Source organism: Oncorhynchus masou, chromosome 12 (assembly GCF_036934945.1).
Source record: "Oncorhynchus masou masou isolate Uvic2021 chromosome 12, UVic_Omas_1.1, whole genome shotgun sequence".
In the NCBI taxonomy this organism is placed as follows: domain Eukaryota; kingdom Metazoa; phylum Chordata; class Actinopteri; order Salmoniformes; family Salmonidae; genus Oncorhynchus; species Oncorhynchus masou.
This window is the reverse complement of record NC_088223.1, coordinates 54018496-54036206: the sequence shown is the minus strand read 5'-3', so window position 1 is coordinate 54036206 and position 17711 is coordinate 54018496. Positions and strand designations below refer to the sequence as shown.

The window sequence follows — 17711 nt, the reverse complement described above, 5'->3', positions numbered from 1 at the left end:
CTCTGCTCTCATGCAAAAAAGGAGGCCACATACACAACAATATTAGTAATGCTAATAGCCCAACAGTCAAAACATGGATTTTCTGATTATATCTTAGGGTTGAGGAGGACAGTATTTGTTTTGGTGGTGGAGAGGGCTAATTTGATTTGAAGTATCGGTGAGGCTATCCACAAACTGTCTTTTCTTAATGAAAGCAATCTGCTGCACATTAAGAATGGCAGTGTGGACATGCATATACAGTATATCAAATATAATTAATCAGTCAGTTCTTCTTCAGTGCTCATATAGGAAGCCTAATGTCTTTATTTGCTAATAAGTAATCATAGACATAAGAAATCATTGAGAAGCGAGAGGAGGAAACTAACGCAAGGACAGTACATTGGTAACAAGAGGAGGAATGGAGTCAGAATGTAGATAGAGAGAATGAGGCAGGCTGTATATCTTTGGTATGCATGGCAACAACAACCTTTTATAATGGTTTATTCACCTCTCTGTCCCTTTCATCTCTTGCTCTCTTCTCTCTCTCTTTCTCTCACACACGTCTGAGTCATATGAACCCTAATGGAAAACCTTATTGGAAACGAATGCAGTAATTACAGTGTAACTGAGGGCTCATCTCTAAGGGGAAAAGTGTGCAAGAGGACTTTCAATCAATATGTTGCTTTAGATCATAAACATTCCTACATAGCTGCATTGCCTGTGTTGGTGTTTGCGTGTGCGTGTGCGAGAAGTGTGTGTGTGAAATGATCATTCCAAAATGTGGGTTCCTGTCTTTATTAATACACTGTAGATACAATATATGTGGCAGTCTGCTTTCCATTCCAACTTTAACGGCACTTTGGCACCACCTGGGGGAACGTTCAGAATCTACTATTTTCTCTGCCAGCAGGCTATATGAGAACGAACCAATAGCAGGAGAGAAAATCATTGCCTAGACTTATCGCGACATTCCATTCAATCGTTCCATTTCCTCTTCCGAAATTTTTGAAGCACACCGACTATCTTCTGTGTGTAATTCCGTTAAAACGCTGGTAAGCTTCTTGGAGACATTACTGATACGCAACTAGCTTTTTGATCTGAAATTGGTTAGGAATATTTGTGAGCGAAATGCATGGCTAAATACATGTATTAGGCTAGCTAAAGCAATTGCCACAACCGATAACGTTAGCTAGTTATCTTGCTAACTTATCTGTTAACTCGGCACAATTGTGGGCCATAGTTAGCTGTATTAAACATGTTTGTGTTTTGATAATGACAAGTAATACAACTTGCCCAACTTGTTGGAGCTATAGGCCTATCAAAAAGCTTCCATTGTATTATTGCTATAAGCATGTGCCCATTGATGATGAAGTGGAACAATCCTATGGTACTTTCAAGACAACAGAGGTATCGAGAAAAAAAACGTCAAATCATGACGTGATCTTCTCGCAAAGTTGGTCTAGAAACACCTGCCAGATCTTACAACGCATGGAAATGTATGTATCAATGAACCACATATTATAGAAATCTGTCAGTCGATGACACTGTCGATTGGGTGTTAGGCACCCATTGGTCTAAGCAGGGGACGTGACTATGGAACGCCGTTTGGGTCATTGCGTGTCAAAAAATATACATGTCAAATCACACTGTGAGACGTGTTAGGACCAGAATGTGACTGCATGTCACATAATTAACCTATTCATACATTGTTTTACGTAGTTATTACACTGTCATTACACTAACACTAGTATTTCATTTGTCACAACGATTCATCGATACGTATGCTATGATGCTGGCAAAGTTGTCTCTCGCACCTACAGTACTGTTCATAAAAAAAGCTGGCTAGCTCACAGATGCAAAAATGTTCTTCCCCAAAAACTGTGCAAAACGACATCTGTTTCCGTAGCTATAGATGGCTAGCTAGCATGATCTAAAATAACCCTAATTTATAGGACAGTTCTTATTTGTTTAATGGTGGTCGGACCCATCTAAGGTTGGAATGTTATTTAAAATCAACTAAAGACAATTTGTTAATTTGACAAAAATATGTTGAAATCACACTGGATATATTATACTTTAGAATTGCATTGGAGGCATACTTATTTCACTGTACAGCCTTACCTATGGATTGTGGATCAATGACATGGGGTATCAGTCTACTCAGATACCCATAGAACATTGCGGGACTCTGAAACAACTGTGAATTGAGCCACATTTATTGTCAACCTTTGTGTATTGAACACTATTCCAGAGGAAAAACAATGCTGCGTGGATGTTTTGGAGTCTGATAACTCTGAGGAGGACGTTGGGGAAAAAAATATATTGGGCATTGAGTAGACTGATACCTCATTTTATTGATCCCCAATACTTAGGTAAATCTGTACAGTGCAATATGAATGTCAATACACACAATAGGCTGACTGGGGAGGTGATTTCACATAGTCACCTGATAAGAGCTACACCACTAAGATTTGCATGAACTCTTCACAATTGTGTTCTGTGGGTGTCACCAAGTAGACTGATACCCCATTTCATTGCTTGACATTCCAACCTTGCTTAACATTATCTAGTCTAAATATGGCATGATTCCACCAATTGTAACCTTCTGGTAGCCTAGTGGTTAGAGCGTTGGACTAGTAACCGAAAGGTTGCAAGTTTGAATCCCCGAGCTGACAAGGTACAAATCTGTAGTTCTGCCCCTGAACAGGCAGTTAACCCACTGTTCCGAGGCATCATTGAAAATAAGAATTTGTTCTTAACTGACTTGCCTAGTAGAATAAAATAATAAGAGGTACTTTTATTTTGAAGGCAAACCGCAAATTCCTCCATTGTAACTAATCGTTATTGTGGCTAGCTTCACAACATAAACCGGCTAGGTCGAGCCTCACGAGCCAGATGAAGCTAGCTGGCTGCTAATAACGTTACCTTTGGGCAACAGGGTTAAGTAGCGGGCTGGCTATTTAATTTCATGAACTGAAGTTCAATTTCAATAGGCGACCAACAAGTGGCTACCTAGGTAATAATTACTCACAATGATTCCTAAATCATTGCTAAGAATCATGAAAATGACTGCAGGTTTTACTGGTCATTGTTTTCAGGCTGCTTGTATTGGTGCTAGCTTGGTACCAAGCTAAAGCCTAGCTAGCTTCCCCAGAAGTTGCGGTCAAACAAATAAAGCTTTATTACCAACGCGGTATTGTAAACACATTGTTCGTGGCTGGTGTTTGCTTGTTTGCAGACTTTTTTGTGCAGCTTTGACAGGGCTACTGATAGCAGTGGTGGCGCCTGGCTTACACGTGCAAATTCAGAACACACATTATATAATAGAATTGTGATATTTGACGCATCAAATAGTGTTTTTTGACAAGCAAATACCCAAACTGCTTTCCATACGTGATGCACACGTGGCACGCAACTATTGGTTGATGCAGGGAAGGTCTGAGCAGGGTAATGCTAGCCTCGTATGAACCATCCTGATATCGCAAGCTTACATTTTGTTTCGCTACACGGATACAGCGAAACAATGGAAGTTCACGAGATCAGGATGTTCCGAGAAGGCTAGGGGAACGCGACCTATGAGATTTGTGCATACTTTTGTCGTTCATTAAGTCTTTCACGTGTTCCCCAGATATGAGGCTGTGTCTGCTGTTTGTGGTCACTCTGTTGTCCTTGGCCTCGGCAGTTCGCGGTGGCGACAAAAAGAAGCTCCAAATTGGCATCAAGAAAAGAGTTGACAACTGCCCCATCAAGTCCCGTAAAGGGGATGTGCTGAACATGCACTACACTGTGAGTAATAAGGAGGATGCGTCTGCTTTTGGACATTGGATGAAAAGCAATATATCTATTTCCATCTAATGCTCATTCAATGAATGTCATCCCAATATAATGGAGATCCAGAAATTGACCTATTTGAACAAATGACAGTGTGTTTAGTCAATAACTGTGTTTGTTTGCAGGGAAAGCTGGAGGATGGAACAGAGTTTGACAGCAGCATTCCAAGGAACCAGCCCTTCACCTTTACACTGGGAACCGGACAAGTCATCAAAGGCTGGGACCAGGGCCTGCTCGGGTTGGTGCCTGTTTTTATTTAGATTTTTTCTTTGCCCCTATGGACTTGTGTGCTCATGCATGTGACTGGATGACTTGTGAAGGTATTACATTTGCAGACAGTGTGTAAACTATAGAATGATGTGCATTTGGATATAAGGTGTAACAACAAATTGACCTTTGACTCTTGCATGTGAAGTTCTTAATCCACCAATCCCACTTACTCTCCTTAGAATGTGTGAGGGAGAGAAGAGGAAACTGGTCATCCCCTCGGAGCTTGGTGAGGTTGCACACTGATACTTCACACTGTTCCAATGGTCACCTATATATTTCCTATTCTGATGACTAAATCTAGCATGCATTATCCACGTAGATGATATAAACCCAATCAATTATCATGAAAGATAAAAAGCCCTATAAATCTTGAGGTCCATATTGCCAGCCACTGTTCTGACCTCTCCATTTATATTACTCCTTTTGTAGGATATGGAGACAGAGGAGCGCCTCCTAAGATCCCAGGTATTTCAGATATTTCTCTACATCTCCCACGGGCTTTCTCTACAAGTCAGCCTCTGAGGTAACCATGTCTTTATTGTGAAGCGCTTTCTTCTCTCTTTGTTCGTAACTACCACGTCTCTCCAACAGGTGGTGCCACTCTCATTTTTGAAGTTGAACTGCTCAGCATCGAGAGGAGGTCTGATTTATAGTGAACATTAACTTCAAGCAAAATCAGCGGCCTGTTAGTGCTGGTTTTAAGTCAGTGTGCTCTACCACTTATAAGCCATTGAATAACCTGCATAATATACATACTATTCAACTATAACTAACATCATATGTAACTGGTACTCTCTGGTGAATCCAATGCCTTACAAATGGCACCATTTTTAGTTCAGCATTCAGTTGCCCCTTACCTCATTCCTGTGTTATGTTTTCCTGAACGTTATGCCATGACCAGCTCTTGCTCTTTGACTTAAATGTATCATCATTCTCATTTTGGAGTAATTTACCAGCCTGATAAGTGAAACTTACAGGGTATGTATATCATGCTGAGAGAACAGGGCATATAACACACATGCTATATGGTAGCACAAGATAAGCGATGGTGCTCTATTCAGTAGGTTTTTGGGCTCTATTGAAATGATTTAATTGTAACAGATTTCCAATTTCACTACATTGGTATACAAGACTTGGCCAATGGTCTTGTTTCAGTAAAAGATTAAAGATTTGGATTTTGAAAGTGTGACTTTTTCCCCCCGGCAGATATTTAGCTACAGTACCTTTACATTTAACAGACTCTCTTATCCAGAGCGACTTACATGAGCAATTAGGACTTACATGAGCAATTAGGGTTAAGTGCCTTTTACGTCGACAGTTTTCACTTAGTCGGCTCGTGGATTTGAAACAACGGCCTTTCGGTTACTGGCCCAACGCTCTCAACCCCTCGGCTACCTCAACCCCTCGGCTACCTCAACCCCTCGGCTACCTCAACCCCTCGGCTACCTCAACCCCCCCCCCACTTACAGTAACATCTGAAGTGCACAAAAAAGTCTGAGTAGGTAAAACATTGAATTTTAATACAAATGTAACAAATTGGCCAACAGCACCAGTAAGTATTGCTACATTACATGACTACAGTCTTGCAATCATTTTGAACACACACACCACAGATAATACAGTCCCGACCTCCAGCAGATACTCAGTTTGTGGTTTGATTCAGTCTTCAAGGTGGTACTCTGAATATGGTAGTTAAAAGTCTGCCCAAGATAACATCACAATGGGGTCCAAAAGAATAAGGAGTGATGTTTGTAAGGTATACAGATGGTTATGGTAGTCATGGTATTCAAGGTTGATTGACCTATCAAGGAACCCTCTGGTATACAATGGAAACCAGAATATTGTACATGGCTACACTCCAGGGCCAACAGTCATACATCTCGAAAGACATCGCTTCAGCCACAATAGTCAATACAATCGTCGCTGTTGTATTCTAAGGCCTTTCCAATCCCTTTTTGCAGTGGTTAATGATAAAGGTATATTTGGTTTGAGAAACAAATAAAAAGCTATACAAAGCAAAGGCCTGTCTACACTCTCAGATCTGAGAGAAACAGACCCCCCCCCCCCCCCAGTCTCAGGCACCAGGCTGGAGGATATGGAGGGGGAAACAGTTGAACCATATGTTATGGTAGGGCTCAGAAGCATTTACTGTTGTGGTCATTCATGTAATGAATTTCAATGGAGCCTAAGCATTATTTGCCAATGTTTTCCTGTGTTTTATAGAGTCAGTCATGCACTACTCTTTAAATTAAATAACAGTATTTGCGCCATGAAAACCCGTAGGCTACTGATGTCATTACAGGAACCCATGTGTGACATGCTGGTGTTTTGTATTTGAATACTGTCCACACTTGCACATGTCAAATGTATAACACAAAGTATAATGATCACACTCCAATTAGTCCAGTGTAAAATGTTAAATAGCCCTTCATGCAACCTCTCAAAAAAACGATTTGACAGTTGAGAGTGCTCGGCTTGAAATCATTACACAGACTTAACTACCGTATCCCACATAAACCATTCTCGGTAACACTTTGCTTGATCTATAAATCTCGTTGTTAAAATGGCATTGTAAAAATGACATGGTTCGAGCTAATACCAACCAGGGACAGTTCACTATTTCAAGCTGTCATTATACATACAGTAATGTAAGTTGATTAATCAACAAGTTAGATTTGTTAGACTGTATAATGTTGCCTCTTGTTATGATTCACTATAAGCTATCATTAGGTGTGTGTACTTGTCATGCTCTGCTTGTGACTTGTATAGCTCAAAGTTAAACGTCAGCATGTTCTTCCTCCGTGTCAACAAATCTGTTTATCAATGCTATACTTTATTATTATGTTATAACACTCATCACTTACTACTGTTAATGTATAACATGATTATATATCGACAAGAAGTTGTTTAAACAAAGAAAGAGACAGTAAGTGATTGGTCGATCCGCTTCCCTCTATCAATCCTGCCGACTCCGAGGGATTCTAGGTGCTGAGGGATTCTAGCTGGGTGTCCCTGTGTAGAACTGAGTTGTAATAGGTTGCGGTCGTTCTGAGGCTAAGGGGGAGATTTTTCATTCTTTTTGGGCGGAGTGCTGAGTTTCTGCAGACCTCTAACCTTCTCTAGGAGAGCCGTGACAAAGGCCTGCAGTAAATGAACAATGGGACATTTTGTGAGACACTGAACAATTGTTATTATGCATGTTACTGTATTGCACACACGTTACTGTATTACATTGTGTTTCTAGAAACTTGGTCAAAATGATGCATGGGAAGTTGATTTCAGACAGCTATTGTTTCAGTGGATCAGTTGACCCAATGCCGGGCTTATACAAAAGCTGAACAGTAGCAGAGAATAATCTGATAGAATTCCGAACTTACATCTGTAGGTTTGTAACAGTCAACCAGCAAAACCTGCAAAACAATAGGAAGTGAAAGAGGAAATTAACCCCATTCAAGGCCAGATCCTAACTTCAGATCCACGTGGGTAACTTCTGTGTAAATCATGTAACGATATCAATGGGAGAATTGCAATCAGCCTCAGGTTCGGATTCAATCGCTCAATAGAAAAGGACAATAACAATGTGTAGTCAGCAATGATTAAGGTTTAATGGTCACCTTGACCCTGGATGCCCGGTCTCCATCAGTAGGCATATCCAACAGCTCATCCACGTCAATCTCCAACTCTGGAATCTCCTCCTCCTGCGAGAGGCAAAGGGAGAGAGTGATCATGATAGACAGACAATTGAGAAAATAACAGAGGGAGGGGAGAGGAGGAAAAAACAGTGGTGATTAGATCAGACAGGCTTAGGATCAAACTAAATATTCCTGCACCACAGTCTCACCCCCTGACCATCCTCCACAGTTCCCCAATGTCCCTGGCCCCCCCCCTCTGCTTAACACAACAGGATGTGCTGAACCTCCCTATGTGGTGTGTACTGAAAACAATGCAGTGACTTCCTGACCACTGCCTTGCTGTCTACTCAGTTAAACATGACAGTAGGAGAAGCCATCACTATAGAAATACAATCTGGTTTCCAGTTCATTGTATTGATGTTTAACTAACTATAATCTACAGCACAGGAGCTTATTCACGAGGTCAAGGAGTAGTTGGAAGACCCCATACTCTGGCACAAGCCTGAGGCCCAGAGTCTGTTGCCTAAATCAAAGGCTGATAAATTACAATATCTCCCACCATATGCCACCCACTGCTCCTGCCAGGGTCATGATTAGTCCAATTAGCTCTTTACCTGCCCAGGTGGTCTCTTTGAGGACCATTTGACATAGGTAATGGTCAATTACAAGAGCAATAATGTGTCATGCGCAGGTGCTCTATGTTATATTCAGTCTACAATGTTGACCACTTAGTTCCCACTAACTTATCTGATGTATAGGGGCTACTGCGACCCTTTTATGTGAATAGTTCACACGTTAACCATGTCAAAACACCTATATCTCTCCAGTGGTCTGAGGGGTGTTGCCCCCCTCCCCCACAAAAAAAACAGTAGTTTACAGGGGTCTTTAAATGAAAGGGATTAAGTCATACTTGCTCAGGTTGAACACATCACAAACATGTCACACAGTATGTGCCTCCTGCATTTCCATGGAGCAGCAGAGGAGGGTGGGGTGGGATATCTATCCATAGTCATGTATATTTCCATTGTTATAGACAACCAGGCATTACCATTATGTAACGTTAAAGTGGGCATGTACCATAATCCTACAGAGTAGATGCTGTACTGTAACAGCTTTGCAGGTACGGTGGCCATAGTGCTCTGTGCCAAGGCCTACTTATCAATCAATCAATGATGCACACCTTTTATTGGAACAGCACATTCTGTCCATCACTAATTGGGCAGATACTTCATTTCTTCAATTGTTCAGTACAGTATTTCAGTGATGTGGCCACACCCTACATTTTGTCTGTAATTCCTACTCATATTTGTTATATTATTGAATTATTGTATTGCCCTAGGTTTTAATATTACTGCAATTATATAGCATACATAAACCCCAATCAAAGTAGAGATCATTGAATGTTGTACAACAACATTTTTTTTTGTCGTGGAATACACAATGAATCATAGAATGTGTCATTGCTTACCTCACAGTCATATAAATCCGTTAACTGCTCAATTATCCACTCCTCCAAATTGAGTCGCTTCCTCAGCTCTTTTCTGTCGTATTTCACGGTTACCCGCCCTTGCTTCTGGACGACTTCTGTGTCCTCGGTACCGGGAGGCGTTTGGAAATAAACCCGCGCTTGAGCGGTTGAGTCCTGGCTTGTTAATGTTGCCATATTCCTCCTATGTCAGTCTAGATAAGACTGGTTCGATTATAGATGGGGTTATTTGGTCTTTCTTATCTGCAGTTTAAATACCGGGTGACGCTATTGTTCTCTCTGACCGAATTTGCATGGTATTGCACCAATTACTGAACTACTCATTAAAATAACGCAGGCTAGAATATTCACGCAAATGCTTCACACTAATATGCAATTATCGATGACAAAATATTACAGGCTGGTGAAAAATAAGTAAGCATTTTGAGGATACAGAGCATTCACCCTCCTTCAGATGTACAGTCCTATACCCGTGTAGGCAAGGTAGTTGCACAGTCCAAATCCGGTTTTAGGCCTTGTCACTTGGTACATTCTAACACGTCGTTACATACCAAGTTAAATACTTTGTGCATTTCATTGTACAATGTATCCTACACAATTCGTATAGATAAAACACATGTTAATAACTGTTATATAATTCATTGTTGCAGACTCCCATACCCCATATTTCTATTTTGGACTATCCCAAGTATCAAATGTCAGTGACTATGCACCTTTACCCCACCTTTTCATGGACAATCCACGCAATATGAATGACATATAGGCCTGTAACTGAACAGTGGTTTGTAATTCCCTCCCGAGATTAAAACATAATAATTGCAACATTCAGACTGGAAGGAGTTTAAAAGGCTATAACCGACAAAATCCAAATGTAATGCATTGGATATACCTTGATACTTGCATTAAACAAAAAACAAAAATTCAGGATAATTAACAATTCCAGTGTCAAATTAATAAAGAAGACAGACAATATTATAAGTGAGAATGCCAACTGTGGAAAAAGCAGATTTTACCACCAGGGGGCAGAAGGCAACCATTAATCCTATCTTCCTAGGAAGCAAAACCTCATCTGCATAGGCTTTGGTCAACTGTGTAGTGTTGGATAAGATTAAAACACTTCTTTGTAAATGTGGTTCCAAGCCATGTCCTCTGTCATCATGCCGTATCAATAAAACATGGCCGAAAGATTACTGAGACACAGTCTGGTCAAGGCACACCTGCTGTGTTGAGCCTTAAGATTTCATCTCTTCTCTCCAGCCAGGCTCATGCTTGACAGTGGAGCCTACAGACAGTATCCTAGCTGAGAATGTGCCTGAGCAGAACCTGTAAGTTTATTGCAGTCTGGGGGGGTTCAGAATTTGAGTGTGCCTCATCCCTTCATCCCTTCTCTTAATGCAGCGTGTCATTGGCTCAGTGGCCTTTTGTATCAGTGATCCCAGAGCTGCATGGTTCTCTAGGGCTGGGTCCCCTCCACCCCCCACCACGTGCACCCAGTGCAGTTTGGGAAACCCTCCTCCTCCCTACCCATTTGATGTGAATAATCTTTGTAAAGTGAAGATTGCACTGTCCTATGAAAAGCCTATACAAAATACATGAGGTGTTCACAGGAGTGGCTCAGTTGTTTAAAAGTTCATCAGCAAAATGTAGCAAAGTGTAAAAATTACAAATAAACTTCTTTGACTCTATTAACTCTTCCTTAAGTGGGTGGAAGGCGATTGAGAGTAAATCTACCAGGACAGAAAGGCTTTTAGCTTTTCTCTTTTCTCTCAAGTCCCAAAAAGCCAGACAAACATTTACTCTCTAAGCCGAATATACATTTCGTTCCCAACAATCTGACAAGCGTAAGGAGCTGTGGTGCCTTACTGTTCAAGGGCTGCTACTGCGACACTACATGACCTAAGTATGTGGACACCTTAGACATTGATTCTCATCTTCGCTGAATGATGTGTGCTCTATGGCAACCAACTTACCAATATTCAAATGATTACTGAAATGGAACACATTGGCTCAAGTGGTGAAACATAGTACTGCTGTGTATCATGGTTAACCAAGTGGGATTACTTTAGCCATGCATTTAGGTTGGTTTTCTCTGTGTCTGATTCATCCTCACTCTTGGAGGTGGCACTATGATGATGACTAACAAGATTCACCATGTGACTCATTGTCCAAAACAACCAAGTTAGTTCCGATCAATTCTAATATATTTATATCTTACCCTCTGAAACTCTGCCATGTCCTCTCTGTGGGATGTTAGAGAGAATAAATCACACTTTTGCTCATATGGAAATTATAATGTATTTGTCATGGTTCTGAAGATCATTCAAAAGCTCTGCATCTACTTTTGAAAAATAATCATCTGTGTTGATGAGGAACTCTTGATTTAGATATTACTCTATTACTGTATATTACTGTACTCTTGATTTTGATATTACTGTATATTAGTGTACTCTTGATTTTGATATTACTGTATTGCTGTATATTACTGCACTCTTGATTTAGATATTACTGTATTGCTGTACTCTTGATTTTGATATTACAGTATATTACTGTACTCTTGATTTTGATAATACTGTATTACTGTATATTACTCTACTCTTGTTTTTGATATTACTGTATATGTAGCAGGCACATGCTATTTTTACTAAACAAAACAGACTCATGTCCCCACTGCAATATCCATGATCCAATTACAGAAGTAATTATATGAAATTGTTTTCATATTCTTGACACTGAACAAAATGATCATGTCAGTGTAGCAAAACGTGTGCCCTTCGTGTGTCAGATGACTAACACCTACAGTGTAGTTATATGGAACATGACAAGCGTAGTTGTACAGAATGGAATCAATTTCCAATAACCACCATGTACAAGTGATCCGCTGACCCTTGAGTCGCGCATGAATTGCTGCCGTGGCAACTGTGATGGATGACAGTGAATTTACAGTGGATGTGGTTGTCACTGCCGTGCAGGTGAAAATACAGCTGGCAATAACAGAGCTTAGCTCAGGTCACCGTATCATAATGTTTTCATCATATTTAGCTCCGTCTGTTAGCTTCAGTCAATTTATTGAGTATTTTCATTAGGATCCCCATTAGCTGTTGCAAAAGCAGCAGCTACACTTCCTGGGATCCACACAAAACATGAAACATAATACAGAATGACATAATACAGAACATCAATAGACAAGAACAACTCAAGGACAGAACTACATACATTTTTTTTAAAGGCACACGTAGCCTACATATCAGTACATACACACAAACTATCTAGGTCAAATAGGGGAGAGGCGTTGTGCCGTGAGGTGTTGCTTTATCTGTTTTTTGAAACCAGGTTTGCTGTTCATTTGAGCAATATGAGATGGAAGTAAGTTCCATGCAATAAGGCCTCTATATAAAACTGTACGCTTTCTTGAATTTGTACTGGATTTGGAGACTGTGAAAAGACCCCCGGTGGCATGTCTGGTGGATTAAGTGTGTGTGTGTGTCAGAGCTGTGTCTAAATTGACTATGCAAACAATTTGGGATTTTCAACAGATTCATGTTTCTTATAAAAAATAAGTGATTGCAGTCAGTCTCTCCTCAACTCTTAGCCAAGAGAGACTGGCATGCATAGTATTTAGATCAGCCCTCTGATTACAATGAAGAGCAGAACGTGCCACTCTGTTCTGGGCCAGCTGCAGCTTAACTAGGTCTTTCCTTGCAACACTGGACCACACGACTGGGCAATAATCAAGATTAGACAAAACTAGAGATGGCAGAACTTGCTTTTTGGAGTGTGGTGTTAAGAAAGCAGAGCATCTCTTTATTACGGACAAACCTCTCCCCATCTTCACAACCATTGAATCTATTATGTTTTCACCATGACTGTTTACAATCTAAGGTAACGCCAAGAAATTCAGTCTCCTCAACTTGTTCAACAGCCACGCCATTCATTACCAGATTCAGCTTAGGTCTAGAAAACTTAAGGAATGATTTGTACCAAATACAATGCTCTTAGTTTTAGAGATGTTCAGGACCAGTTTATTACTGACCACCCATTCCAAAACAAAGTGCAACTCTTTGTTAAGGGTTTCAGTGACTTCATTAGCTGTGGTTGCCGATGCGTATATGGTTGAATCATCAGCATACATGGGCAACGTAACTGAAGGAGCTCAACAAAGCATAAACATAAGGTACATTAAACAGTACAACTAAAAACCGATTTTGGTAGCTAATCCTTACAGAATCCACTCAAACTTCAGGTAAAAACCAGGAAGTTTCATTTGAGGCAGAATCCTTTTCTCAGGATGAAATACTTGTTGCTGGTGTTGATGAGGGGGCTTTTCCAGACTTCTTTCAAGGGCTAAAAGAAACAGTGTTGCATAACAATACTAATCCTAAACACAAATGCTGGGAGACATGAATCCACTTGGGTGGTGAGGATCTATGTGGATTGGATAGGCCAGTGTTGGGGATGGGTACACTGCACGCTCAGAGAGGGAGGGAAGGAGGATGGGGGATCTCCCATGCAAAGGCAGCCATGAGAAGGCTCACTTGACAGTCCAAAGGCGCTTAGCCATCACTGAGAAAAAGCTGCTTTTCCTATGGGTGAAGCCGCACATTAATATGCAGAGAATTGATTAACTAGCAGCCATACTGTCTGAGTTCAAGCTCTTGTCCAGCTCTGGTAGCTGATGTGCCAGAGCTCTCCATCATCGCAGCAATATGAATATATCTTTGAGACTGGGATTGACACACACACAGTTTCCACACAACAATAGATGAAAAGACCAGAAAAGATCCAGATAGACAAGAGATGCAATACTCCCACTGAACTGGTGGTTGTGGCAGTATTGTCAGTAGGGCACAAACAGGCAAATAACGGTGCAGTACAACAGTGATGTGCAAAACGACATCCCAGAACGTACAACTAGTCGGTTCGTTGTCATGGATGGGCTATTGCAGCAGACGACCACACTGGGTTCCACTCCAATCAGCTAAAAACAAGAGGAAGCGGCTCCAGTGGACCCGCCATCACCAACACTGGACAACCGAGGTGTGGAAAAACATTGCCTGGTCCGACGAATCCCGGTTCCTGTTGCGTCATGCTGATAGCAGAGGCAGGACTTGGCGTAACCAGCATGAGTCCATGGACCCATCCTGACCACTGTCAATGGTAGATGCTGGCGGCAGTGGTGTACTGGTGTGGAGAATGTTTTCCTGGCACACATTATGTCTCTTGATACCAATTGAGCAACATTTCTATGCCCAGAAGAATTCAGGCTGTTCTGGTGGCAAAGGGGGGTCCTACCCGGGTGGTCTTGTACCTCACTCACTATTAGAGTAGTTACAGTATCTCCACTAATATCATCTACAATTATTTTGCTACTATTCCCCTATCACCCTGGCCCAGTCGTATCTCTTTATAGTCTTGTTTTGACAAGTCTCTGCTGCAGTGTTCTGAAGTAATTGAATTAATAGGGGTATTTACGGCCCTGGGAGACTTCAATTCTCTGTTTTAATTTCTTTCTGCAATTCAGACATTTCTCTCTTCTTTCTTTCCCTTTCCCTCCCTTTCTCTCTCTAATGACTGTTTTGCACTGCTGTGCACTTCTCTTGTCTTTGGGGGAATACGTCTGGGTTGGAAACCATCTGTCAGACATTCTGGTAACACCGGATCTTAGAAAGCAATATCATGTCTCTCCCCATTCATGCCTTTTCTTTTCATTAAAACATCGTTTCTGCTTTCTTGGACCTTTTTAGATCGCATCTAGAGTCAGGACTAAATCCCTTTTTTTTTTCATTTAGCCAACCCTCCGTAAATGTGTTTTACTGTGTCCAATTAGCAGGACTGAGATAAATGTTAGTAATAAATATTCATGAATATTGGAGTTGCATAACACACACTAACTCTCTCATCACTCACTCTTTGTTGGGAAGTATATGCACCCAAAGCCCGATTCAGACTTAAGATAAGTAGACTTAACATGGACTTAATTAAGTCAATAAAACATCGACTTAGGGCCTTCAGTATCAGGGAAGATCCGCTTTATAGGCTATGTATCATTGCCTGGTACGGCAACTGCACCTCCCGCAACCACAGGGCTCTCCAGAGGGTGGTGCGGTCTGCCCAACGCATCACCGGGGGCACACTGCCTGCCCTCCAGGACACCTACAGCGCACAATGTCACAGGAAGGCCAAAAAGATAATTACGGACATCAACCAACCGAGCCATTGCCTGTTCAGCCCGCTACCATCCAGAAGGCGAGGCCAGTACAGGTGCATCAAAGCTGGGACCGAGAGATTGAAAAACAGCTTCTATCTCAAGGCCATCAGACTGTTAAATAGCCAACAATAGCCGACTACCACCCGGTTACTCAACTCTGCACCTTAGAGGCTGCTGCCCCAATATACATAGACATGGAATTACTGGTCACTTTAATAATGGAACACTAAATCAAATCAAAATGTTTTGGTCACATACACATGGTTAACAGATGTTAATGCGAGTATAGCAAAATGCTTGTGCTTCTAGTTCCGACAGTGCAGTAATATCTAACAAGTAATCTAACAATTCCACAACAACGACCTAATACACACAGTCACTTTAATAATGTTTACATACTGCTTTACTAATTTCATATGTATATTCTACTGTATTTTAGTCAATGCCACTCCTACATTGCTCGACCTAATATTTATATATTTCTTAATTACATTATTTTACTTTTAGATTTGTGTGTATTGTTGTGAATGGTTAGATACTACTGCACTGCCGGAGCGAGGAACACAAGCATTTCGCCACACCCGCAATAACATCACTTAAATATGTGTACGTGACCAATCAAATGTGATTGGATTTATAGCTCATTAGAAATGTAAAGGCAACATTCCTGCGTTCGCGGACACGTTGAACGCTGCATATGTCGGCTCAATCGGGTTACCTTGAAATCTTTGCGCGGCTCTTCCGCCATACAGATTGAATCCAGACGCTAATTAATAGGCCCCCGTAGATCAGAATACAGAATACAGCACAATGGGGGGCTGCTGGTATCAAAACACCCCCGCAGAGGGAAAGGAGTTCCAATGCCGAACCTTAAGGTTATTGTAGCTGGGGGTGGTGGGGAGGAGGACGGTTGTCAAAACATTTGCTGAAAAACAGTAAGTGAAAGAACGAGGGTAAATCGACATATAAATACATCCCAAGATGTATGCCCATTGGTTGAGCGAGAGGAAGGTGATAATTGCAAGATTGGTCCCATATGTTAAACAGCAAGCGTTCGGAATGTGCATAATTGTGCCGTGCTTATAGGGTATATGGTAAATAGGCGAATGACGTTCCGCACATGGCTAACAGGAAGGAGGAGAATAAACAAGATGATAATTTGTATGCCTTCCCACTAAACCCGTAGAATAGGAAACAAAGTGAATTATGTTATGTTTCCTGGATGATGTTAAACGAGCAATCAGACCAGCCTTCCTGGTTGAACTTTCGCAAACTACATGACAATTACTGAACGTTTCAGTTGAGTCGACCACTTGGTGTTGAATAGGTATTTATGTGAAATAGTATTTCATAAAACCAAGGCCAGATTATCGCAGCATTGCTGAAAAGACACACTGGCCATCCAAATATAGCAATATCAACTGAGAGAGTTCAGGGCATAGCACCATACTAATATAATACAGAGCACGACACAAACAGTGCATCTCTCAAAATACTCTTTACATAGGAAGTTGCACTTCATCATGAAAATAAATATGCCATTATATCATACAGTTGTTGTGCTGCTAAACTTCCTCATGGGGGCTCTATCATGACTCTATCCTAGGGCATCCGCCCCTGGGTTCAGTCTCTCCTACTCTATTCCTGAGTTCTTGCTCTCTCTCTGGGTTCAGGCTCTCCTACTCTATTCCTGAGTTCTTGCTCTCTCTCTGGGTTCAGGCTCTCCTACTCTATTCCTGAGTTCTTGCTCTCTCTCTGGGTTCAGGCTCTCCTACTCTATTCCTGAGTTCTTGCTCTCTCTGGGTTCAGGCTCTCCTACTCTATTCCTGAGTTCTTGCTCTCTCTCTGGGTTCAGGCTCTCCTACTCTATTCCTGAGTTCTTGCTCTCTCTCTGGGTTCAGGCTCTCCAAGTCCATTCTTGAGCTCCCTCTTTCTCTTTCTGGGTTCAGGCTCTCCCAGTCTATTCCTGAGCTCTCGTTCTCTCACGCGCTCTCTCTGTGTTCCTGCTCTCCGAGTCTATCCATGAGCTCTCACGCTCTCGCTCCCTCGCTCTCTCTCGCTCTCTCGCTCTCTCTCGCTCTCTCGCTCTCTCGCTCTCTCTCGCTCTCTCTTTGCGTTCAGGCTCTCCGAGTCTATTCCTGAGCTCTCTCTCTCATGCTCTCGCTCTCGCTCTCTCTCACTCTCTTTCTCTCTCTGCATTCAGACTCTCCGAGTCTATTCCTGAGCTCTCTCTCTCACCCTCTCGCTCTCTCGCCCTCTCATTCTCTCTCTCTGCGTTCCTGCTCTCCGAGTCTATCCATGAGCTCTC

The 17711-nt window shown here is 41.7% G+C and overlaps 3 protein-coding genes across 3 annotated transcripts in view; 2 read left to right on the top strand and 1 right to left on the bottom strand.

Moving 5' to 3' along the window:
* The window catches only part of LOC135550436 (bcl2-associated agonist of cell death-like), a 339230-nt gene that overhangs the window by 252304 nt on the left and 69215 nt on the right, over nt 1-17711 (top strand). The gene's annotated exons all lie outside the window — the stretch shown is intronic.
* LOC135550422 (peptidyl-prolyl cis-trans isomerase FKBP2-like) lies at nt 925-5251 on the top strand. Its single transcript, XM_064981213.1, has 6 exons — nt 925-1031; nt 3608-3765; nt 3936-4048; nt 4260-4306; nt 4510-4545; nt 4672-5251. The coding sequence occupies exons 2-6, from the start codon at nt 3610-3612 to the stop codon at nt 4731-4733; spliced, it is 414 nt and encodes a 137-aa protein (XP_064837285.1). The 5' UTR covers nt 925-1031; nt 3608-3609; the 3' UTR covers nt 4734-5251.
* Nucleotides 5580-9704, bottom strand: LOC135550423 (protein phosphatase 1 regulatory subunit 14B-like). The gene is made up of 4 exons (XM_064981214.1): nt 9181-9704; nt 7695-7778; nt 7458-7490; nt 5580-7221 (listed from the first exon to the last, which is right to left on the bottom strand). Exons 1-4 carry the CDS (start codon nt 9373-9375, stop codon nt 7135-7137), a joined length of 399 nt encoding a protein of 132 aa, XP_064837286.1. The 5' UTR covers nt 9376-9704; the 3' UTR covers nt 5580-7134.

What these genes read in the sequence shown, in the direction of transcription:
- LOC135550423 (XM_064981214.1), bottom strand. Translation starts at nt 9,375, where the DNA reads ATGGCAACATTAACAAGCCAGGACTCAACCGCTCAAGCGCGGGTTTAT. An exon ending in CGGATTTATATGACTGTGAG is followed by an intron (nt 7,779 to 9,180) that starts GTAAGCAATGAC and finishes TGCCTCTCGCAG; the next exon opens with GAGGAGGAGATTCCAGAGTT. An exon ending in ACTGTTACAAACCTACAGAT is followed by an intron (nt 7,222 to 7,457) that starts GTAAGTTCGGAA and finishes CATTTACTGCAG; the next exon opens with GCCTTTGTCACGGCTCTCCT.
- LOC135550422 (XM_064981213.1), top strand. Translation starts at nt 3,610, where the DNA reads ATGAGGCTGTGTCTGCTGTTTGTGGTCACTCTGTTGTCCTTGGCCTCG. An exon ending in GGTCATCCCCTCGGAGCTTG is followed by an intron (nt 4,307 to 4,509) that starts GTGAGGTTGCAC and finishes CTCCTTTTGTAG; the next exon opens with GATATGGAGACAGAGGAGCG. An exon ending in AGCGCCTCCTAAGATCCCAG is followed by an intron (nt 4,546 to 4,671) that starts GTATTTCAGATA and finishes TCTCTCCAACAG; the next exon opens with GTGGTGCCACTCTCATTTTT.